The following is a 25,822-nucleotide window of genomic DNA, read 5'->3' as shown; positions in this document are numbered from 1 at the left end:
TCCAAAACTTTATTTGATGTAGAGGTCCCTATTGTCATGACATTCGATAATTTCAAGCATTTGCTCTCTTTCCACATTAGTGCAGACATTGTTTCCATGACCCTTTTAGGTGCTGATTGCATGTTTTCACGATATCACAGCTTTATTGTGCCACTGCTATAAGCTAACATAGACCTCATTTTGTAGTCGCGAGGCCGTGACCCACAACATAAACTACAAGATCGAGGAGCCCCCAGAAATGCAGACCCTGTGGATATATGGCTGCAGCAGCATGGCGTGTGATCTGGATGGTCATGTCAGGTGTGTATGAAATGTATGTGTTCCAAAAAGGGGGCTTGGTGTCATTCATGGTGAATTTTGTCAACACATTCCATGCTGCAGCTTACTAAAGAGACCGAATATTTATGCAACCTTATTGAACTTGCTACCTATTTGTATGCATAGCCATTATGCCCACATTATTGTGTTCTGTATAAAACTATCCCTAACCTTTCCTGATGTTTAGTATTTCTTTTGCGTAAGTTGCTTACCTGCAAGTTAAATATAATTTTTGCTTTGTACGTAGTGTATTTATGACTTTTTATTGTGGTTTTATTCTTTGAAAACTATTTCCTATGCTGTACCCCTTATTTGCATAATTTTTTTTCAGTTTGTGCTACAATCTCGTGCAGTTTTCTGTGCATGTAGGAATTCGAAGTGTAGTGGACTAAATATGTGACAGGTCTAAGCATGTAGTGTGCACACCTTTGTTTATCATTGATATCTTTACAGTTACTTCTCTGTTCCCTTAGTAACAGCCGTTGCGAAATACACATTTGGTGAGCTTTAATTTCTTGAAAATTAATATGATGGTCAGTATTTACTATGCTGCATTTACTTCAGTAGTACATAGGCACAGACTGATATGGATACCTTGTGACCTACACAGGATGCCTTTTTTGTTTGTTGCATTAAAAATGGCGGCTCACCCACATGTCTTACTATATATGTGGTATGCCTCATCGATTTCACTTGTCAATTTTTACAGTGGATGAAAACAGATGAACGATTGTAATCCAACATGAAGCCCCGTTGTGGAAATGTACGGCCAAGTTGGATGACCATACTGGTCTTTTGAATGAAATATGGCGGTCTCTTATACACATACGATACCGGCCAGTTTGCCCTATGTACACTTGACCACATGTGAAAGGGATACATTACGCTGCCTGTGACACACACGCCAATTTTGGTGGTATCTTTCACCGAGCAAGCCTCCCTTGCCTGCTTGCCTTTCTCAATTCTCTGGCACACTGCTGTGCATATAGGCACCCCGACAAGAAAGGCTTGCTTAGATACCACTAAATTTGTCTTGTGTCTGTCAGAGGTAGTGTAGTCTATTCTTGTGATCATGTGTATATTTGGTCAAATGTACATGCAGCAGATTGGCCGGTGCCTCAACACGTGCCTAAGACAGCACCATAATTCACTCCCCGGATCAGTATGTTCGTCCCACTTGACCATGCACCGATGGGACTGGGGCTGCACGCCAGATTTAGACTGTTCATCTGTTTTGTTCAGCTGCGGCAACCAATTGACCAACAAATTCGCTGAGGAATGCCACATAAAAAGACTGGGTCACAATCTGTTTACTGAATTGTCTGCAACCTTCGTAGGAACAAATTTGTTTGTTGCAACTAGTTTTAGGCACGTTATTTCTTGTTAAATTTTCTGCTTGACCTACAGAGCAGTTATGCAATCAATTTTCAAAGAGACATGATTAGTATAATTTTTGTTTTCTGTTTTTCACATGCCATGTTGCAAGAAGGACCCTTTTTAATTAAAACTGAATTAACTTTTCAATTGCAATTGGGAAGTCTTATCATTGCGTTTAGGATACATATCAGTGTACATACCTGTACTAGATTAGAAACTAATTGTTTCAATAACTCAAAAAGCACGAATATACTGTGTCCATTGTATCTGACAGTGACACTGCGACTGTGTTCCAAATACCACTAATTGGCAGTTATCCATCATAATTTGCGAAAACAACTTAATACATTATTGTTCCCCATACAATGGATACTTACATGCATCATCATGATTGCTCAAGCTCCATGTGAGAAATTTATTATTGGCATATTAAGCATAGTACATACCAACTATGGCTACCCTATTGGAAAAACACACATGATGGGCATAGCGGAATCCAGCATCCATCATAATAGTGGATTAATGTAGTGGGCAGCATGCTGGGTGGATGGTGGGCAGCGGGCATGCTGGGTGGATGGTGGGCAGCGGGCATGCTGGGTGGATGGTGGGCAGCGGGCATGCTGGGTGGATGGTGGGCAGCGGGCATGCTGGGTGGATGGTGGGCAGCGGGCATGCTGGGTGGATGGTGGGCAGCGGGCATGCTGGGTGGATGGTGGGCAGCGGGCATGATGGGTGAATGGTGGGTGTGGAGGGTAGATGGTGGGCGGTGGCAAGGATCTGGCAAATCATCTCTTAAACCGACGCGAACGGCACACTTTAGGCAGAGAAAACATTGTGCCTGCTCGCGTCTGGACAGTATCGCATTTGAGTGTTGGGCTTGCACCACTAAATATGAGCTGCATAATTTCTAAACTGTATACTTGCACCCTGCTGTAAACTGGTTCAGTGGTTGAGGTGAATCGAACTGACCTATAATGTTGATGTTTGCCATGTATGATTTCAGAGCCAAGAAACATGAAAAGCAGCTTGCCCATGGAGAAAAAAAAACTTGCAAGTTAGGTCAAACATGTATAATAGGCCTAACAGGCACTATAACACCATGCTTGCAATAAGTGGTGTAACACCGTTGCTTATATATAATCCATTTTTATTGCATGTCAGCATGCTTTGGAGCTTTGCGCACTCTCTTGCCCTGCCGTGCTGCTTCGGTAAAGAAAGTACGCAAGTACTTCCTTACAGCATTGACGCGATGCTCCCTAGGTGGCTGTGGTGCGGGGTGGAGGTCAATGTATTTTGCCAGGCAGTCTGAAAAATATTGCAGAAGTGATGCTCAGTGGTATCCACTTAAACAACATGAGGGGAAAGAAAAAGTGTAGGGTTCAATGAAGTTTCATTTAAGTGAAGGACATGGATTGAGGACATTTCAGTGAAGGATATATAGGCTGCATATATACCGTATTTACTTGCCTAATGATCGCACTTTTCTTGTCAGAAAAATTGACGCAAAGTCAGGGCTGTGATCATTACACGGGTGAAATTTCTTGCGAAAAGAAAAAATTTTTTTTCCTGCCGCGTTTGCTGCGGGACACCAAAACAAAAATGCCGTCCGGCGGAGCAAGCCGAACGCGCTGAACGCGATATTTTTTTCTTCTCGTGAGTGCATTACGTGCATTGAAACAGTTTTTCCTGTATTAATGAATAATATTGGCAAGTTTGCGGCAATAACATAGCCATGTCCACTTTGGGGGGACAGAAGCAGATGGGCGCGCTTAGCTGCCAGTGACATCAAAACACAGGGCCGGCATCCTGCAGAAACTGCGGCATCTGTCTTCACTACTATCCTAATACGGCACGTTTCCGCTAAGGGTGGGTGAATATCTTAGCTGTGTTACAAGCGTCGGCGTATGAACAGGGTACACTTTTAACATATCACTGTAAACGTGGCTACTATCGTTGCCACTCGCGATTTGTTGCATGCCCACGAGTGCAAATGAGAAGCATTGAAAGGCGCCTTTTTTGTTGTTGTTGACCACAACCATTATAAAGCCTACACATAATAAAGGAAAGTTTGGTTGCAGCTTTTATTTAGTTGTGGAAGTGCAGAAAGTGATGAAAGTAATGAAATGAGGCATCTACTTAAGAATGTTTGGTGCGTGCAGACCGCTTGGTTTGTCTTGAGTCGTTCGCAGAGCATTCGGCAGATGGTAAATGCGATCAACATTAGCTACACTTGGTGCACGACATATCGCTGCGGCAAGTTCGGGGTGCGATCATTACACGGGAAATAAAAAAAAATGAATTTTGACGACAAAATTCATGGGTGCGATCATTGCGCGAGTAAATACGGTATGCTGCTTCTTTTGCACAATGTCTACCTGCGCACAAAAGGTTGCCGAAGAAAAGTGCAGCTATCATATTCTGTGTAATGCTAGGCAATTTGAACTATAGTAGCTTGCTTTTATAGTCTATACCACTAGTCTCCAACTCATCTTTGGCCACGCACTGCATCCAGCCCACATAGCTTCGCTAGGCGTGCACGGCACTGTTTTCTCGTCTTTTTCATTAGACTGTACTGCGGAGGAAATTTTTAGACTAATGTTACTATAAAAAAATGTGCACATTAAATCCAAGCAAACAGTGTATAACTAATTGTAAACTGTTTTCACTTCTTAAAATGTCCACAGGCAAGCCATAAATGGGGTATTTGGAGGAAGATATATGTTCAATGCATTCACTGTGCCTTAAGTAACACCCAAGACAAACACAGCAGCTATTGAACAACTCTTCGGGGGGTCACAGCATGCATGATTATGATTACCTAAGTTTGCATTAGCTAGCGAAGGCCAACTTCAGATAGAAATAATGCATTTGAGCCAATGTAAATGTATGAGTGCCAGCTGAAGCTTTCAGAACAGGATCGAATTAACTGGACTAGTTAACGGAAATACATCATATCATTATCATTCCAATGGGCAGCCAGCCAATGTTGCAACCCTATTTAAGTTTATACAGTAGTTCCACTGAGGTGAGTTTTCTATCACTGGAGTCAAGTGTATACATTTTGGTTCTACAGACTTATTTGGGTAGACCAATTGGTTAACTGATGAGAATTAACATAGCAAAAATAGCTGAGCTACAAGAAATGCTGTAGTGGAGGGCTCCCGATTTTTATGACCACATTGGTTTCTTCAGGAATTCCTGAAGAACCCAATGTTCTTGAATTCTTCCCATATTGGAAGCGAGTGGGAGTCAAGCTTGTAGCCTTCATGGTCAGCAGCATAACACCATAGCCACTGCAGGGCAATATGTGTAATAGTGTGAAGAAATGTCTGCTGTAGTATATACTTACTCTTTACCATCTCCACCTTCTCTGGTGTGGCCGGCAGCTTTGTTGAATTCGTGGCCATGCTGCGGCACGCCTGGCCTGTAAGGCTGCGTGTGGCAGCCTCGGGAGGTAGCCAAAAGTGTTTGGCCAGCTCCAAACCGCACTTGGCATCTGATACGTTTTTCATGACAAACAGCCATTTGTCTAATGGCATGAAGGTCTTTTCACCAACTTTTACCTGCATAAAGATAGTGATGAAAAGTAACAATTATTTTTTTGCTAAAATATAACTATCTATAAAGGAGGAGTCAAGTAGATATCCCACAAGACAAGAAAAAAATTTCGCTACCTAGTAATGTAAAACAGTCATCAGCAAAATAAACTTGCACACACCATTGTAAGCAACAGCCTCAGGAAGAATGCAAAGACGTGGGATCATTCCCCGCCTGTCACAATTTGTTTTTTCATTTATCATTTCTTTAATTCAATTAGTAAGTGCAAGTAATTTCCCCTATGTTTTCTGTTTGTTGGCTTCTCATGATATGATTAATAAATATTGGGCCCCTCAGTTAACCCCCTTTCTTCTCGTTCTTACATAATGACGGTCTCAAATCCGGCAACATTGATGCCTTCATATAGCATGTGCGGGTTTATTGAACAGTTGCTTTCACCCAGAAAGATCATGTACTCGTGACGCCTGCGGCAGAAAGGATGCTCCACATCCGCTGCCAAGGTATGTGAGTGGTGGCGCTGGCCTACTATGTCGCGCGCCGTAGTAGCTCAATTGGTTAGAGCATTGCATGCATAATGCAACGATGTGGGGACGCTCCCCAGCTGTGGGAAGTTGTTTTTTCATCCACTTTCATTGCCATTAATTTATCGTTTCTTTAATTCAATTAGTAAGTACAAGTAATTTCCCTTGTTTTCCTTGGTGTCCTTGTTGGTTTCTCATGATATGATGAGAAGGGCTTCTCAGTTAACCCCGTTTCTTCTTAGCCTCAGGAGGAGGTATACGGACACCAATCCTCATCATACACCCATCAAAAACAGGATTTTTTGCTTTAAAAGGGCGACATCACTCCCTGTATGCCATATGTAGCACCTTAAGATTTAACTTCTGCAGTTCCTTGATAATTAATACTAAAGCGAAGCGAAATTGTAGCAGTCTGCTGCTTTTCTGCTGCTAAATTGATCCTAGAAATCATTATCAGCAGAAATATGACATCATAATGGGCAGATTGAAACGGCGGTGTCATTCAATGCAGCAGCTATTTTAAATGTCTAGTGTACACAAAAAAGAATGTGCCCCTACAATATTATTTGACCAAACTCTGATCACATAACACAAGTTCACAGTACTACTGTGCACTATGCCCATGTGTAAGCAAATGCATAAAGAGCACGCTTTGGATTTTCCCGCTTTAAGGTTTACTAAATTTTCACTGGTGTGTATACAACACAGAACTCCCACAACTTATGAAATATCATTAAACCACACCAAATAAGCGAAACAGCAAATACTGGACAATATTTACAACATGCAGTTAATCCTTGGCAAAAAAAGTTTGACTGTCTGCACTATAATTACAATCACAATAAATCATAAGCAGTGTCACCTGGCCATTGACTTCTTCAAACAAGCCTGTTGGTGCCTGGCTTGCGCTTGTGAAGTGTGGGGGTGTTGCTGGTGCCTGGCTTGAGCTTGTGAAGTCTGGGGGTGCTGCAAGTGCAGGCTGTTGTTTCTCTGCGAAATTGGTAGCATTACATCAAAATAAATAGTCGCCATTGTGCTTCTTGAGCTCAAGTGCAATGCTAAAGGACACTGTGTGGGAGCATTATGCCCTTAGAACCAAATACAGTTGAACCCACTCATATCAAATTGCATACACTTACATTGTGAAAAAATGCAATTACAGTAAAACCTCGTTGAACTGTACCTGCCTAAACAGTAGTTTCATTTTAAAAGTAGTAAAATCAAATCCCTGACTCAGCGGCCATTAAACACATTGCGTTTTGTATCTGCACGAACCGTACCAGCTTATTGCGTACGTATCGGTTAGTGCGTAGTGTTTCCACTTTTCGTCGTGCAATCATGGCGGTGCGTCGTCCTCATTGGACGGCCAGTTAGAACAACAAGTCTCAGAGGTCAGAACAGTCTCCAAGTGCCTTAAGTATTTGCGCGTGAAGCCACATCAACATAATTTCGGCGTCGTGCAAGCGAGGACTCGCATCATGCCAAAGCTCAGATAAAAAATACCGGGTGCTCAGCATAGAAGAAAAATTGGACATCGTGCCATGAAACGTGGCACGAAGTTGGTGCTGGCACGCGACAGGCATCTACTGTTGACTACGGTTTGTGGCATTTGGAATGCAAAGAAGTTGTGAAAAAATGACGGCTACAAGGTTCAGTTTTTCGCCATCGTTCCCAAAGTGTCACCTACCGACAGTGATGAGGACGACAGCGTGAGCGATTCAGACCTGACAGTAGCAGAAGCTGCACGTTATGTCAGCGTCATGAATGCAATTGTACTGACAAGAACAGCACCCGTGCATGGAGGATATGCAGCGCCAACAAGGAATCTGCCATGTGAGTGTTTGCCGAGAAAAGGGGGCTGGCTGAAAAGGTGACTCGCAGCTTCAGCAAGCTTGAGGCTGCTGTCGTCGCTGCTAGGCCAGGTCATCAAACGAAAATGAAAATAGCAGACTTTTGTCGTGCGAAGTGAATAAATACTGCATGTTTTTGTCCTTTTATCACACTCTTTCTGAGTTCCGTTTTTGACAGCTAAGTGGGCAATCTCATACTATTTTCATTAAGCAATACTACCGTTTAGTACATACTTTTTCCACGCTCCGACCAACTATGGTTTAATGAGGTTTCAGTGTAAAAGCATAGCCCAATTGTGGCATTATGCTGAACTCCATTAGTCGGCAAATTTCATGTATTTCCCCTCTTGTTTATGTGCTTGTACGCATATTGTGCTTCATTTGAATGCAACTATATGCATTAACTAGCTTTTCAACATCCCAGCATCCTCAAAGTCGCTGAGAGAACTCTGCTAAGGTGTGACTGCTTTGATGCAAGCATTAAAATCGTACAGAACATAATGGGATGTTCCCAAGCTTAGTTGACAATGTTGTAGTTTGCACAAGGCCCTGAGAAGATGATACATGTCTTATACTACATTGTAGCTGATTTTTCAGAGCAGCTGCCACATTTAGTTTGTGTGGCTAAGAGTATTTCTGATGAAATAATGTGGCCCTCGCAAGCTCTATTAGCATGCGACACTTCTGCTGCGGATTCACGTAAAAGAGTACTAAAACAACTGTGGATCCAATTTTTCTTGCTTTATCAGATAGATAAAATTTTTTTAATTGTCAGGTTTTACGTGCCAAGACCACCATCTGATTATGAGGCAAGCCATACTGACAGAGTCTGCATTAATCTGGACCATCCGGGGTACCTTAATGAGCACCTAAATCAAAGTACATGGGTGTTCTTGCATTTCACCCCAATCAAAATGCGGCCGCCGTAGCTAGGATTTGATCCCCTGACCTTGTGCTTAGCAGCACGACAGTATGGCCACTAAGCAACCATGGCTGGTTTATTAGACAGCTGTCGACTCATGCAAAAAAGTTATGCATGGCATAATTTCTTGAATAAGCTAAACATCACCCTTTATACCTTTTTTTAAGATGACCATTTCAGAATGTGCACCGAATGGAGGGCAGTTTCTTGTCAAAGAAGGTCTGCTTACAAAGCATCTTTGCATGTCATGAAATTAAGAGACGGTGGTTCACATGTTCATCAGTCAAGTCCACTGGTTGCAAGCTACACAATGACCATGTATTTCAGAAAGCTTAAGTACCGAATAAACCACTGCGCTCTTTCACTCTGCACTTTCCGGCTTTAAACAAGGAATGATGAGCTTGGTCCCCTATTGTTGATTCTGCCAAAATGCACAGCGCCTTTTATCTTTGGCACCTTTCTCTCCTATTATCCTGTTTGAAGGTTTTTACAAGGATGATCACAATTCAGCTGTTACTACTGCATCAGTGATACCTTGTAATCACATCCAATGTTCATGACATACAAAGGTCCCTTGTAAGCGAACCCTTCAGCAAAACATTTCATGCGTTCTTTTAATTCATCGAATTAAAATATGTCATTTAGGAATTGCACGTTTAAGGAACTGCGTCACACCCACTGATTACAAAGTCGGTGGCTATGACACACAAATTTTGTGTCAGTTACCCTTTTAAGTATACATGCAACTGTAACAGAAGTAGCGGCAGAGAGTCGTCTATAAATGACACACTTCTGATCAAAGAAGCAATGAAATGAAAGCCGCACAATGTCACAAGATGACAAAAGAGGCAAAAAGCTGGAGGTGTGGGGGGAGAATGGCAAAAAGTAAGTGCAGAAGTGCCAAACTTTAATTGATGGCCTTATTTTTATTCATTGATAGGCTTTACATAAGTGCCACCTGTTGCATCACCTGGTCAAGTAGTATAATTCCATTCTTTGCCACAAAAAGCACTAAGAAGTACTTTAACCTTTATAATAGGAATAAAACAACAACCAAAATGGGATTGTCAATATATAAGATACTGTGCGCAGTCTGCAATTATGTCTACACTAGTGAAAGCGGAAATTTTTAGCAGTGCCTAAAGGAGCACATGAATGATGTGAAAAAAAAAGTCCCTTCCAGTGCACTTGCTGAAGACGTAGAATCCACGTAACACTATTCCAACTGGAGCCAAGCTTCAGTCATCGCCCAAGAAAAGAACTGGACGAAGCGATAGTATCTGGAATCCCTGAGAATGCAAACAACCGCACACACGCTTAATCGAAATGATGGCAATCTCCCGCCAACATGCGCAAGATGCCTGAAACGATTTTTTTTATGTGGATTTAAGCTGAAGGTTTTGTGCCTCTCAGCTCAATGAACAAGGCTTCCGTGTGGAAGCTGAAATGCATAAGAATTTTTAGACAACCCCATTTTGGTCAGCATTATGTTTTTATTCCTATTATGCGGTTACTTTCAGACTAGACGAGATTTCGTCAATCTTGATTTACTTTAACCTTCATTTCAAAAACCTTTTAAAATAGGTTTCTTTTGTTAAGTTTGTCAAGCTGTAAATTTAGATTAGACAGGCCCAGTACATTTAGATTGGCCCATATCAGACTCGCCCAACATCTAGGATGTGCAATGTGTTGCAGTTATTGCGCATCCTAGACATTGTAAACTGCACGTATGCTATTTTTTGCCTTTGGATTTGCTGTTTTGTTGCTAAATTACACCCACATAATGTTATTGTTGATCCAGAACAATAGGATAGAACAAAGGCAATAGTATAACTGCAATTCTGCTTTGTCTAAGTACATGCACTAAACAAGGATGTGGTGTCAAGTAATAGCATCCACTTCCTAAACACAAAAAAGCACGCTCAACACTCACCACTGGATGCAGAACAATGTCCCGCGATGGGGCCACCTTCCACAGGGGCATCAATGCCTGCACAAATAATGAGAGTCATCCAAATATGTGAAAAACAAAGATAGTACTAATTATGTCATCCTTCCTTGCAACACTGAAGAATGCAGCCAATACTCACCAGAAGATGCAGCAAGATCCTGCTCACTACAGGGCATGTCAAAGGCATCAATGTCGGGCACGTCAAAGGCATCAATGCCTGCATAGAAAATAGATATGCGAGTGAGCAATGTAACTTTTTTTCTAGAAAATACAAAGCAAAAAGAAATACTGTTCACCATCTCCGAGTATAGTGGACTACAGCTCAACTAGATATAGCTATCCAAGTAGCAGCCAATAACAGAACACTTGAACATACCTGCATCATTTGCCCTCTCTGGCACCATTTCCTTGGGTAGCCCAGTGCCTGTAATGGCACAAAACACAGTTGAGTGACTAGTATATTATGAAATTGGGACATTCAAGGGCAGAAAGAAAGCATTACCTGCATCCAAAGAGCAGGGCATCAAATACTCTGCGATGACTTCACCACCTAGCCTTTCTGCTGTGGCTCGGGCTACCTCTAAAGAAAAAATTCCAAAAGGAAGAACCCCATTACTATTTCACAATAACACAGCCCTCTATAATAATATAATTCTAAGCTTTTCTGTCCCTTGAAAAAGCCTTCATGGAGAGATAGCGATCAAATAGTTTAGCTGTTATTCTATAAACAGCCTCTTGGGACCATTCACGTAAATGTTACTGCCCATGCAAGCATGAAAGAACTCTATATACCAGTTCATTCTAAAACAGTAAGCTGGGCAAGTTGGTATGTATGCATTGTAGGAAACCAGTGCAAAGAGACAGAAACCAAGTGAAAAACACATGACATTTCACTGAACCTGCAACTAAAGGTGAGGTAGAAAAGATGAACTCCAAGAAGACCTGAGCACCATTCCACATTACAGAAAATCAAAACAACTTGATCACATTCATTTCTGGATACGGATGATAAATTGGTACAAAAGAAACCATGAAACAATTTACAGCAAAAATTATTCACTATTACAATTACTTGATGAGTAATTGATTTGCAAGACTGTCCAAACTGAAAACTCCCTGCAGCTTATCAAAAACACTAGTTTTGGCTCCACACTAAGTTTCCAGTGCATAAGTTTTTAGGCAGCCAATTCAGTATTAAAAATAATACATTGGGCTTTTCAGGGTTAAATACATACATGCAAAATTACATGCTGAATCAAAAAGAGGGCTGACAGATGGAGCAGCGCACATGCGATATAAAGGTTGTAAACAGGGATGAAGTGCCTCAGAAAGGCTGGTCAACCTTTCAATAGGAGGAGCTATGTTCATCAAAGGTGCCCTCGTTATCTTCGGCAGGTTAGCTTTAACGGGTTAGTGGAGTGACATTAGGTGTGGTCGTTTTTGTTGGCAGCTGGCTGTAAAGGAAGAGACCGAGAAGAAAATGACCGCTGTCGTTTGATGTCTTTAGGCACAGTTTCTAAGACGAGGGGACAAGAGTGGGAGAGTGAAATTCATAGCCCCAAACTTCGTGTCGCCATCTTAACAGTTTAAAAATTACCTGACACATTGCTGCTATGCAAGTCAAGTCATTCTTTCAACTCGTGTCTTTTTGTTACTCACACACTGACCTGCTCTTCTATAACCACAAACGCATGCCACCTAAGACACCTCTGAAGGCTCACTAAGTCTCACTCCCCCAACACTGAACCGTCTTAAATCCTTCAATTTTTTTTTTGCCACCTTCCCACTTTCTTACTCTTGTCCCCTCATCTTAGAAACCACGCCTAGAGATGTCAAATGACAGTGCCCATTTTCTTTTCAGTCTCTTCCTTCCAGCCAGCCGCTACTGACTGCACATGACGTCACTCCATTACCCCATTAAAACTTACCTGTCTAGGATGACGAGGCCACCTTTGACGAACATACATCCTATTGAAGCATTGGCCAGCCTTTCTGAGGCACTTTATCCTTGTTTACAACCTTTATACTACATGATCCATGCTGAGGAGTTTCCAAATTGCAGGCCAAGGTTAATCAGACAATAAAAGCAAGACATACAACCACCGCAACTGGAACCTAACTGCTCAAGTCAGTGAGAGCTTCAATAAATGTATAAACATTCCTTCTCATGCATGTTTAACTAGGGCCTACTGGCACATTTGTCTCCCATTCTTTCAATCTAGGAAGCCCCTATCCATAACGAGTGCCTTTATTTTTCGAAACAATCATTGTGTTCTGGAACACACATTTGCCTGCAATTCTCTCAATGCAGAAAGCCCCTATCCAACACAAGTGCCTTTATTTTCAACACAATCACTGTTCTGGAACACATTTATTTCCTCAATTAACACAATCCTGATATACTGGACTTCTCTTGATTTGACATTCTGCGCATGCTTCTTCAGGCTTTCATTTATATGCTTCCGCTTTGGCCAACATATACATTTCTAAATATTAAGGCAAGTAAACAGATAACATGAGTTCAATAAGAAACAAAAGCTGACACCTGCAATGAACTTGCCACTTCCTTCATTACCTCCCCATGGACCACATCGAGCTGCTTTCTCTTTGGAAAAGATGTGGTGTAATTTAAGAGAAAAGAGCTTGAAGTGGGGAGTTTGTTCTTTGTTATCCCAAAGAACATGAAAAATGCTGAAGTATATAAATTAATACATAAATAAAATTTCACATAATCGTACAACTGGCGGCACAGCACCTTGCTGCGACGTTTTCTACACACCGGCTGCCCACAAATGGCAGTTACCGTGAACTAGAGTCCACGCTGCAGCATATTAGCTCTACTCTGCACAACTGCAAAATTTTCCTGTTGGTGAAAGAAATATGATCAAGTGATATTTCTGCTGCTGCAGCCATCTCACCGCCATGCCGCACCGCCCCGAATGCATCCCTCATGTTCCAAAGTACGGCTCATTCACCATTATAAACTGGTTTAACTATACTCATGAAAAGAAAAAAAAAAAGACACCTATATGCGTCAGTTTCAAGGAAACTTTAGAATAGTATTTCAATCCTACACATTTTCATCACGAAACTGCATAAAAACCTGCCAATATAGTTTTCATTTTTTTTATAAGGTAATCAGCGTTACTGTAACCCAGGATACTCATCTGTGTTGGAATGTTATTGAGGTGAACCCAGCAAATCTGTTATCTTTAAAGACAAAAAAGGAAAGGGCCCATCCTCACCAATTTTGTCCAGCAGAGCACTTGTCAGCCGTTGATTTAATGATGCTGCCTCCCGAAGTTCTTTTTTAAGTCTTTTGTTCTCTTGATCCTTCTTTTCTAGTGCTTTTCTAAGTTGCGCAATTAACCCATCTTCAACCTGTGGTTCCTCGTTCTCCTGAAACACCAAGAAAATTAATTATCCCAGAGAGATTTACATGATATTCAAGAAAACGCCCAGTTAGGCTTAGCAAACAAACCGTCGAAGCAGAAATCGGTGGTTACTTTTATAAATTATGTGAAGTAATGTGTTCAGCAGAATTCGCTTACATTCACAACTAGTTCAATATTTAGAAATTGATTCCACATAGTGTTCTAAACGAAAGCTCTCCACTGATCATGACATACATAAGGCTTTTGGTATAATAACACAGAGGGCATGGGAGAAATTTGAAGTGAACCACATTGAAAGTGCATTTCTGCCATTGATTTCTGCACAATGGGACTGACATCGAAGGTTCCTGCCGAGATTGCTTTACAACAGCTTGCTGAATTTTGGGTGTATATCCCTTGCAGGTGCCCATGAAGACGCGTGCTAAAAAACAATGGTAGACAAAAAATATAACATATGTCACATACATTTTAAAAATATTCTGATTGCACATGTGCCAACTCTTTGAATAATGTGCACATTGCATCCGTAAAAGGAGTTGTGAAGCAGATGTCTTAAAGGAGTACTGACACAAAAAAAATCCACGTGGTTTTTTCTGCTTTAATAAGTAGTTAATGACCCAATAATCACGGCACGAAACCATTTACTTCAGAGCGCGACAGGTAATTGTTTGCAGTCTTTTTTTGTAGCGACCAGTCGAAGTTTCGGTTCCAGAGAGCAACGAGACGGGACCAACGGGAATGTAAACAAAGTGGTCACCTGTTCGCAAAAAGCCATGACGTATGCTCTGACGCGCAGCCAGCGTGCGCGACCAACTTGCTGAATATTGTCGTGCGACTGCCGCATCGGTCGGGCGACCGCAGCCAATGACAGCGCCGGTAGCGTGAACGTCATGGCCACGTGGTAGAGCCGGCGGGGTGGGGCCGGCGAGCGGGCACCTCGCCGCTCCGACTGGTTTTTTTTCTCTCCCTGGTCGAAACGCTGGCCTCTTTCGCCGCTGACGGCGACATATAAATGGGCTACAATTTGTTTCTGACACGAAATAACTTCTAGAATAAAGTGACCTCGAAAGAGTGCGAGTTATAAAACGTTGTGCGAAATAGTAAATCGTTGGCGTGATTTCTACTCGGACACGGCAAGCGCAGACGCGCCAGCAATCGTCTGTACACGAAGCGGCTCGCCTGACTGGCCTGTTTACTCATCGCTACTAACGGCACCGGGAAAAGTAACCGTATTTTCACTTAAGAGGAACATAAATGTTCAGGCATTGATTGTGCTGGCGAATTTAGGCGCTTTATTACGAGCTGCGGACACATCGCAAGGACTCTCGGCCCCGGATAGACGGCCGGCGAGCTAGGCCTACATCCTCTCCCAGCGATCGCAAGCTCGCTTGGCATGCTCGTTCGCTTCTGTCGGCGCCAATGAAATCAAATGTGCTGCAATTTAAGCGTGACATTACTGTGTACACGTTGTGCCGACTAACATAGGCGCTTCGTTATACGAGCTGCAAGCGATCGTGTCACAAGCGCAACCGGTGTCGGATTCGATACGAGGATTCGATGGCCCAGCGAGCTATGCCTGACGGCTGCTGGCTATCGGCGGCTGTCAACGGATCCGATACTGCTAACGCGGCCTTGCGGAAACACGTCTACAGTGCTCGCATAGACGTGTTTATATTGTCATCGTTTGTTTCAAACAAGATAGCTGTGCAAATACGGTTGCTTTCACTTTTTGTTCGAAGTTACGCAGCATTCTGAACTTCCACGCAGGGGCGCCGGTTCTGGGCCGTCGCTCGCTCATTCGTACCATGTGTCCCGAATCGCCGCACGCGGCAAGTCGCACACGACGCGCCGTACTACAGATCGCACGGAAAATCGCGCCATGTGTCTCGTGCTTTAGACGTGGCCAATCACTTAGCGACTCAGATATTGCGGCCGGCGATGGCGAGGACGAACCTCAACAAAACCCTCGCATCAGCCATAATCAATGGTAAGACACAACAAATCGGCGTTGAACGTTGTGGCAGCGCAGTCAAGCTGATAGTGTGGGAAATATCCCCATGGACACAACAAAAACTGCAGTTGCAGCGACACGGAGAGCGTCCCACTACAAGTACAACAGCTAGAACAAGCAACAACAGAGAAGAAGAGCACATGTAAGCCGCATGGCAGCCAACGAAAATTCGTGACGTAGCCGCATGACGTAGCGTTTTCTTGGCTATTTACAATCCCGGTTGATGTCAATGTCGCGAGGTGCTCTGTTTTGCGGTTGGCTGCACGCACGTACTTTAAAATTGATTTTAAATATGTTCTAAGCGATATTCGCCGCTGATATTTTATAGACGATGTGCGTGTGACCAACTAAATCGATCTCGCAAGTTATCTCGACTTCAAATTTTTGTGTCAGTGCTCCTTTAAAGCTAGCTCTCAGTGCAAGCATGTCAGGATGCATGTTTACTAATTACGTTGTTTTTGGCTTGTTTTGCGTCAGACGTGTTTTCCAAGTATGCTGGACATGAAATAGGTGTTTTCATTTATAGAAACTTGTCTTTCCAAATGTTACCTAAGGTTTCTGAAATTATATATAAATAAGAAAACCAATAGTTAGAAACATGGCTGAATAATCATGAACAATATTCCCAAGGCACAACAAATGACACTTCTTGAAGCAAAACCAACCATTACTTACATCTCTGTACAAAATAATTTTTTAAACCATGCTGCATGTCCCCTTAGACATACTGTGCTAACCAGATTGAAGTGCCAACAAAATGATCCCAACAGGTACAAACCTGTGATTCTGCTCCATTCTCCGATTGAGCAATTATGCGCTCGTGCAAAATGCTGGCGGCTTCCAGCCTCTTCCTTTTTGTTGTCCTGCTTGTGGGCTGCTCCTGCAACTTGATGGTGGAATATTTGGGTAATCTCGGGTAAGGCTAACCAAACAGTAATAAACAGTTGCAATTTTTTTACGCTTTTAATGCCACTGAACCCCTGATTTTGAAATGCATCCTACCAAATCTCATTAAAATACTGAAGAATCACAAAACATATGTAAAGGTGAAGTGCAGTGTTTGTGCACTAAGCTATGTCAAGGTTTGGTGATGCATAATGTCATCATCATCATCAGCCTATTAATGTCCACTGCAGGACGAAGGCCTCTCCCTGCGATCTCCAATTAACCCTGTCCTGCGCCAACCAATTCCAACCAGCACCTACAAATTTCCTAATTTTGTCGCACCACCTAGTCTTCTGCCGTCCTCTACTGCGCTCCCTTATCTTGGTGCCTGTTCTGTTACCCTAACGGTCCAACGGTAATCTAGTCTGCGCATTACATGACCTGCCCAGTGACATTTTTTTCTCTTAATGTCTATTAGAATATTGTCTATACCCGTTTGCTTTCTGATCCATACTGCGCTCTTTCTGTCTCTTAAGGTTACGCCTAGCATTCTTCGTTCCATCGCCCTTTGCACAGTCCTTAACTTGTTCTCAAGCTTCTTTGTCAGCCTCCAAGTCTCTGCACCGTATGTCAGCACCAGTAAAATGCACTGATTGTATACTTTCCTTTTCAATGATAATGGTAAGCTCCCATTCAGGAGCTCACGATGTCTGCCGTATGTGATTCAACCCATTTTTATTCTTCTGTGAATTTCTTTCTCATGGTTGTGGTTCCCTGTGATTAGTAACTTACTCCTCCACAGACTCTAGAGGTTGACTTGCAATCTTGAACTCTTGTTCCCTTGCCCGGTTATTTATCATTATCTTTGTCTTCTGCATATTAATCTTGAACTTCACTCTTACACTCTCCCTGTTAAGGTCCTGAATCATTTGTTGTAACTCGTGTGCATTGTTGCTGAATAGAACGATGTCATCGGCAAACCGAAGGTTGTTGAGGTATTCGCCGTCTATCTTTACTCCCAAGCCTACCCAGTTTAATAGCTTGAATACTTCTTCTAGCATTGGAGAGATAGTGTCTCCTTGTCTGACCTCTTTCTTTATAGGTATCTTCCTACTTTTCTTGAGTAGAATTAAGGTGGCTGTTGAATCTCTGTAGATATTTTCCAGGGTATTTACGTAAGCGGTCTGTACTCCTTGATTATGCAATGCCTCTGACTGCTGGTATCTACTGAATCAAATGCTTTTTCGTAATCTATGAAAGCCATATAGCGAGGTTTATTGTACTGTGCGGATTTCTTGATAACCTGGTTAATAACATTGATGTGATCCATTGTAGAGTAACCTTTCCTGAAGCCAGCCTGCTCCCTTGGTTGACTAAAGTCCAGTGTTGTCGTTATTCTACTGGAGATTATTTTGGTAAATATTTTATATAATACTGGGAGTAAGCTAATGGGTGTATAATTTTTCAATTCTTTAACGTCTCCCTTTTTGTGGATTAGCATAATGTCTGCATTCTTCCAGTTTTCTGGGACTCGAAGTCGATAGACACTTCGTACAGAGTCGCCAGTTTTCCAAGCATTAATTATGTCTCCTCCATCTATGATTAAATCGACTGTTATTCCATTTGCTCCTGCAGCTCTTCCCCGTTTCATGTCCTGCAAGGCCCTGACACTTTCATTCTTTGTTGTTTCTTTATTAGGTCCTTTGTTACTTGGGGGAGCTTGCCTACTGGTTGCCTTGGTGCCGTGCTTCCCACTTCAATTGCTGCCTCTGAAGCCAGCCTCGTTACGGTTTCATTCATTACCTCTATGTCATCATCTCTCTGTTCTAAGGCTGCATATTTGTTTGCAAGTACCAGCCTAAATTTGTCTGCTTTTACCCTTACTGCCTCTAAGTTGACCTGTTTTTTCTTGACCAATTTTGCTATTTCTCTCTTTAAATTGAAGTGGATCCTGGCCCTCACTAACCTATGATCACTACATTTTACCCTACCTATTACTTCTACATCCTGCACTATGCTGGGATCGGCAGAAAGTATGAAATCAATTTAATTTCTTGTTTCACCATTAGGGCTTTTCCAGGTCCCCCCCTATTTTCTGCTGCTATGTTTCCTGAATAAAGTGTTCATTATATATTCTCAGCTTATTCCTTTCTGCAAATTCTACCAGCATCTCACCTCTAGCGTTTCTAGAATCGACACAGTAGTTGCCAATTGCTTGTTCACCCACCTGCTTTTTCCCCACTTTTGCATTGAAGTCCCTCATTCCTACTGTATACTGCGTTTGCACTTTCCTCATCGCTAATTCAACATCTTCACAAAACTGATCTACTTCCGCATCGTCGTGACTGGATGTTGGAGCTTATGTTTGTACTACCTTTAATTTATACCTTTTATTGAGTTTGATTACGACTACTGCTACCCTCTCATTGATGCTGTAGAATTGATCAGACATTCATAAAAATGTAGCAGGAGCCCAAGGTCAACTTTAAGAAAAGTTCTGGAGAGTGGGCAGGTATGCATGTAGCAATGAAATGGTTATTATCCCATTGTCCTGTCACTCTTGCTGTAATAAGCCAGTGCCACTATATTAAGTGATTGATAAACCACATAATTAACTTATAACATTCCACTTTGCAACTCCTTCCAGTTAAAGGTAGACAAAGTTTGCAGAAGAATGTGCCCCTGCAGGCCCAACATACATTATTATAAAATCCAATGCACACGCAGAAGGCTGATGGCCAGAGAAATTATCTGACATGTTGTGCTGTGAGCATAAAGTTTGCAGCAATATCATCAAACATCTTTCTCAATTTTACTGTGATACACATCCCTAAACTTCAAGCAAACTTAGAAAAATAGCAACAGAATGCACAAATGCTGCACACCACCTTCACATGACCTATAATTTTTCATGCACAAACCAACCAAATTTGTCAGTCACCCTGAGCTCTTTTCCTACCAAGGTCATTACCAAGGTCACCTAATGACATTACCTGAAATCACTCAACAAATAAAGACTTACAGTGACATTCAAGTTATTTGCTTATTTCATCACAAACAAGGATTCAATAGATGCTCAGTGCTACACCAAATTTTCTACCATATTGTGTACTACAATAAATTAATCTATAGCTTTAGCACATAGTAAAACCCACTTCTTTCTTCCTCGATGATGTCTCCTCTTCATCCGCTTCAATTAGCCTTGGAAATGGCTCCCGCATGCTTTTTATTTTGAGTCGCAGGGAGTCCAGACCACCTAGGTAAAAAGCAGTACACTTTTACCAGTGACATGTATCGGAATATTTTGAACATATAAAAATGAAATGATAAAGAGCACAGCAAAGTCTAGACTAAAAGCACAACCTATATAATAACCATTGTATATCATTGTATGATGACTTTAAGGTTCCATTGCCTGTGCTCGTTTACAGCTGTTGTACAACGCCCGGTTCTCGTCATACAACAGTTCCAAATAAGCACAGGCACAGGAACCTTACTCACAAACAATTGGCTACACCCAGTGGTTAAGGACCAGGAGGCAGGTGTGCATCTATTAGATAGCCGCATAATCAGTGTCTGCAGCTTTATTTGTTTAAATGTGTGCCTGTGTGATCATCACTGTGGATACAACTGCAGCTATGTATGCCCGAACATTTGGTTAAACAAGACAAAAGGGGTTAACCGAGGGGCCTGATTTTTATTTGTCATATCACAAGAAGCCAACAAACACTGACACCAAGGACAACATAGGGGAAATTAGTTGTGCTTAGCAAATGAAATAAAGAAACAATAAATTAATGGAAATGAAAGTGGATGAAAAAACAACTTGCTGCAGGTGGGGAACGATCCCACAACCTTCGCATTTTAAGATCGAGAGATAATTGCAAGCGATGAAATGCTTCATGGTGGCCCTCAGTGGCCTTTATCTACAATATGGCACACCCCTCGCACAACAGAAGCAACCCACTGTCGTTATGGCGAAGCACGCATTGTTCACGAAACCTATCAGTTCACTACAAGTTCGAACTGAAACCACGAGGCAGTTTTTTGCAGCGTCAACTGTAATGCCTAAAGCATACTCGAGGTACATAAGTGCAGCTTAGGCTGCCTAGAAAAGCAAAAGTCAAGCACCTTCCACCTCACTGTCTCGATCGAGTGTTGTTTAATTGGAGAACTATTCGCTTCATCAGTATGTAAAAGAAAATCTCGCAAACCTTCTTAAGCAAGGCATCACAAGTCTTACATGTCTCACTTGAGTTTTGACCCTGCACCGGGGAATTAAATTCAATATGTCCCATATTACTAATGAATGATGCTTCAGCTTCTTTCTCGCTGCAGCCACTTGGTCCGAAAAGTACACCTCACTAAAAAAATTTGGACTGCGCAACCTGTGTCAGTTTGCCAAACAGATTCATCGTGTATATTTCTCAAGCAGCAAACACCAGTAAATTGCTCAAGTGAGTTGAACATGCACCATGGAAAAGGAAATATACATTGGTGCATTCCCTTTCGTATTCTGCAAACAGCTGTAAGCTTCAATTAATTAGCTTTACTTAAAAAAACTGCCCCTTAAAATAAACGTGTGAAGAACCGCCTAATTTTCAGAAGCAGTTAAAGAAGCAAGTGGTGCTGGTAGAATCTAAACTGCACTGTTAAGTCCTCGTGTTACTGCCGAGTGTTCCTGTGAAGAAATGCAAAAATTCAATATTATACCATGAACTACTCGTCATGAGCAAACCTGTTTTAGCGAATTAAAATCAAGGTAACTGTTGTTGAAGTCGTACGAGGCCAGCGTTTGTGACATACCTGCTGAACCGCTAGAGGTATGGTATCATAACTGGATTCTTATATGCTATGTTCTTGCGGTTGTCAATCCGCGCATGAAAAACCCGCAATGGGCTAGCCTGTGCTCCTTCGGCTGGCATTATAGCGTTGCCTTTGAGCACTGTACCGTCATCTAAGAAATAAGCTCTTTGAATAAATTTTCGCAAACTAAGATGCCATAAAAATATATTTGAGACTACCACCATGAGTGTGCAAGCAGAAGGAACAACAGCCAACAAACAAAACCACCGCAGAACGCACCCGAACACTGCCCGAACTACAGCAGACAGGCGAGAGTCCGTGCCCTGACGTCACACGAGCGGTGCTCGCAGAACCCCTGTAGATCGTTCCCTGGGCTAATAGTGTTTCGCGTGTCCGGTGTTTGGGTAAATGCAAGCGCAAGCAGACTGGGTCAGGCCGTTTGACCGTGCCATTTTACGGGATGAGCAGAGGCACAAACACGAATGGTCTACACGGTGCAGCCACCTGGTAGCATGAGCTCAAACAAACACAGTAGCTGTAATGAACTCTATTCTACTTTGCTGCTGATGTAATATTTCCTCAGGTGCGTAATCGTGAACACATTGTTTTTGTAAATATTTTACACTTGTTTAAAGAAATATTAGGTATTTGTTTGCTGTAAGCTCTGTGCCACCAGGTGGCTGGGCCATGCAGACCGATCAGGCAGCTCACGTACGTCTACACTAAAGTTTCGTCATCAGCTTCAATGTACGCCTCCACCGATCCGTCGAAATGCCCATCACGCCTGTGGTTACCGGAATACTGGACACACTTGGTGCTGTGACAGAATGCTCGCAATGCTTTGCTGCTTCGATAGCTCTCCCTTAGGGTCGACTGCCAAGCTGCTGGCGGAGAGGCTTCATGCACTTGGTTTTAGAGAACCGGAAGTAGACGACACGATGTGCTATCATGACGCAGCACCAGTGAAGGTGGAGCTTAGCCCCGATGCCTCAGCAAACAAGTTGGAGAAAATGCATGGCCATGGAGGAGGGTAACTTGTAATCATCCGTAGCTCCCTTAATATGAGACGCTTCACACAAACTGTGGTGCGAATGGTTTACTATAGCTGTACCCTAAGCATCTACAAAATTTGTCCAAACCGTTTCAGGGGCGCTTTAATGAAATTCTGGTGTTTCATGTGCCAAAACCAGGATATGACTGTGAGGCGCACCATAGTAGGAGACTCTGGGTTAATTTTGACCACTCTGGCTTTCTTAACATCCACACAATGCACAGTTTAAGGGCATTTTTGCGTTTCATCCCCCATCAAACTGTCACAGCCAGTATTATGTCATGTGACCTTGGGATCAGCATCCCAATGATGAAGCAACTACACCACCTCGATGGATCTTCCAAAGTAGTGGTGCACAGTGATGAAAACATACGGAGCACTGTAGTGGCTGTGACGACACTAAGAGAAAGGGCAGCTATGACAAACATATCACGTAGGCTATGCTTAACAAAGACCACCAGGTGTACCAGTGTAAGGAAATTGGGCCAAAATGTTTTCTTTTTTTCTGTTTGCTCCTAAAAACATCTTTGTTCAAGTTCATTTCTGAGCAACAGCTTTTGCAAAACTAAAGTGAGCACTAAAATTCTGTAGCAGTATTGAGAAAATGCTGTTGCATCACAAAGGCACTCGAAGGCATTTCACAGAGGCAAAAGAAATTAAATATTTGAACCAGCAAGCGCGTTTGCGACATTCATTTCGATCATATTGCTCTTTACCAAACAAAAATCAATTTTCAAGGAACTTATGAAACAAGTACTAGCAGCGAACTTAAAGTATACAATTGGAATACTTACTACCAGCTGGAAGCAGTATTACAATGACACCAACACACGCGGAAAAGCAACTTAATACAGTACAAGTTATTCACAAGCGTCGGCGAACAGTACAGTGATGCTGACACTTAATAGTTAATAACTGAATTCAGTTAAGGCCAATTTAGTAACATGCAAAACTATGATAAAGAATTAAAGTATAGTTGGCAATCTGGCCTTCACAGACTGCTAGAATTGTACGGTACATAAAGTAATATGAGGGCAGGTAGCGTTTCTTTAGACAAGCACGCAGGTGCAACGTTGTCGAGACCCACGGCCATGTATTTCATGCATGCACACGTGCTGGCATAAGAATAGTTGCGTGTGCAAACAATAAATTGTGAATGTTATACTTAATGCACACGGGCCACTTTCGGCCCCGATCGGGCTCGATAGCGATCGAAAGTGCCCGTGTCACACCCGCATTACAAATGACATGCGTCGCCGGCTAGATCAGCAATACTGGCACGTGCAAGGAACACGACATAGCACACGTCAGTTCGCGACGGCAACTAAGCGAAAATCTACGTTTCACATACATCCAGCCGGCAAGAAATGTAGTTGACCATATGCGCAACATAAAACCATCAAGAGAGGTGAAAATTTTGCAGGGCACACTCACCTGCCAGAGCGACAACAAAGGCTGGGTAGTATCCTTGAATGTCACCGTCCTCGCTCCGCCAGAACGCCTGGACGGTTTTGGCTTTGTCGAAATCTTCTTCAGATTTCGGGGAAAAAACTTTGATGAGTCGGGTGGGCAAAATAGCCCGATATTTATCGTGGTACTTCACGTACGCCAGCATCGTAGCTTATTGTTGCCCAAGCGTGCTGTACCAACCGCAGTGACCTCGGATTGATTCGGCTACGTTCGGCTACAGCACCACGTTACAACCGGCTTCGTCATGGCGTATGGACGAAAGAAAACTCCGTGAAAGAAAACAACTCCGTGGCGAGAAAGTGCCTTCAAGAAGAAGTTCGCTTGCCGATCTTCAACGAGTAGCAAAGTCATCAATTCATTTTTTTTTGTCTGCGCCCAAAATTAGGTGACACAGGCTACATATTGTCTACAGACATAATTTTCAAGCGAAATGTATATATGGTGGTGCCGTACAAATGTTGTGTATTCTATGTTAAACGCAATCGCTTAACGAATTGCAAGTGTGTTAACATAGCCGCAAAATATTATCAAAGTGTAGCAAGCATTGACTAAAGTACGCGTTTAGACGAGTGTTATGCATAAACAAACGTGACCAAGAATCCTGCAGTGTGTTCCTTCCTGGGTTTTTATTCGGAAAGCGACCGCGTTTACGTTTTGCCGAATGAAATAAATAAACGCCTGTTAACAGCTGGAATCTTTGCACTCAGTTTGTTTTCTGGTGTTTTAGTGAGCTGTTAAATGTTAATAAGTGTCTTGGTACAGTTTTATCAGTTTGTGTGTGCATATATATATATATATATATATATATATATATATATATATATATATATATATATATATATATATATATATAGTGGCGAATAATTCTTGCCCCCGATATGCGCTGTGTCTCTTCCGTTGAGAAAGTCGTCGTAGTTGGGGCCATTGTTGTTAATTAGCACAACGTGAAACCGCGCACATACACGCCCAAAGGACCATTCAATTGCTCCAACACTGCCAGCTGCTGCACAGTATTTGCTCATTCCTGAGTTGCTTGTGCGTTGCAAATAAGTACGGTTCAATTGCTGCACTGTCATTTTCTTCTTTTGCGTTTTGTTTCGCTGGTAAAACCATTTTGATTTGAGACTCTGTATCGGGTTCTTATATGTGTCGATTTCGGTGTATCGTCCAAGAATTCGTTCGATGTAAGCGGGAGATGAGAGCGGTGCGTGCTATACTTTTTGCTTTCCGCTTCACATACATATTTCGATTCCTTTGTAATTTTTTGCTGCCATCGCTCGAGTTAGTTTCGGCAATTCCTTTTGAGCACAGGTGAAAATGCCTTGTTATAGCGCCGCGGGCTGAGAGAGTCCCAGTGAACACACGTTCAAGAGCGGTTGAAAACAACATATACAATTGGTAAATCTATCGCGCAATGTCACGCAGTGAGCCTTCACCAAGCTGTGGCCGTTCGACACATTAACCAATTTAAACACAAAGCAAGCTATCCAAAAGTTTGCACCCTTGAAAGGCTTAATTATCGTGTCCCACAACGCCAATCGACATCGATCTATACTGCCCGCATTGCCTTTCTTCCGGGTCACGAAGGACATGCGCGTTTTCATGCAGTGTGAGATTCTCGACAGGAAAGTAGCAAGCGCAGAGTGTACAAGAAAAGAAGCGCAAGCGGGGCAGATGACGATTATCGTTAGGGGACAAGATAAAATC

The 25,822-nt window shown here is 42.4% G+C and overlaps 1 protein-coding gene across 2 annotated transcripts; it reads right to left on the bottom strand.

Annotated features, from left to right (window-relative positions):
* Positions 1 to 2,827: 2,827 nt before the first annotated feature.
* Positions 2,828 to 24,294, bottom strand: LOC142567669 (uncharacterized). Of its 2 annotated transcripts, none has more exons than XM_075677848.1 (11): positions 24,080 to 24,294; positions 19,944 to 20,044; positions 16,682 to 16,789; positions 13,743 to 13,896; positions 11,000 to 11,077; positions 10,874 to 10,921; positions 10,637 to 10,714; positions 10,480 to 10,536; positions 6,637 to 6,764; positions 5,045 to 5,258; positions 2,828 to 3,000 (listed from the first exon to the last, which is right to left on the bottom strand). In XM_075677848.1, exons 1-11 carry the CDS (start codon positions 24,258 to 24,260, stop codon positions 2,843 to 2,845), a joined length of 1,305 nt encoding a protein of 434 aa, XP_075533963.1. In that variant the 5' UTR covers positions 24,261 to 24,294; the 3' UTR covers positions 2,828 to 2,842. The 2 variants fall into 2 exon arrangements, with proteins under 2 accessions (XP_075533963.1, XP_075533964.1); XM_075677849.1 differs by having other exon boundaries at positions 16,682 to 16,783.
* Between the last annotated feature and the right edge of the window lie 1,528 nt (positions 24,295 to 25,822).

This window comes from Dermacentor variabilis, unplaced genomic scaffold, assembly GCF_050947875.1.
Source record: "Dermacentor variabilis isolate Ectoservices unplaced genomic scaffold, ASM5094787v1 scaffold_14, whole genome shotgun sequence".
NCBI lineage: Eukaryota > Metazoa > Arthropoda > Arachnida > Ixodida > Ixodidae > Dermacentor > Dermacentor variabilis.
Note: the sequence above shows the minus strand (reverse complement) of the source record. Positions and strands in the feature narration are given on the sequence as shown.

Coding starts and splice junctions, on each gene's coding strand:
- LOC142567669 (XM_075677848.1), bottom strand. CDS start 24,260: ATGCTGGCGTACGTGAAGTACCACGATAAATATCGGGCTATTTTGCCC. Junction 6,765..10,479: donor ACATTGTTCTGCATCCAGTG/GTGAGTGTTGAG, acceptor CCAATTTCGCAG/AGAAACAACAGCCTGCACTT. Junction 3,001..5,044: donor GAAGGTGGAGATGGTAAAGA/GTAAGTATATAC, acceptor AATATTTTTCAG/ACTGCCTGGCAAAATACATT.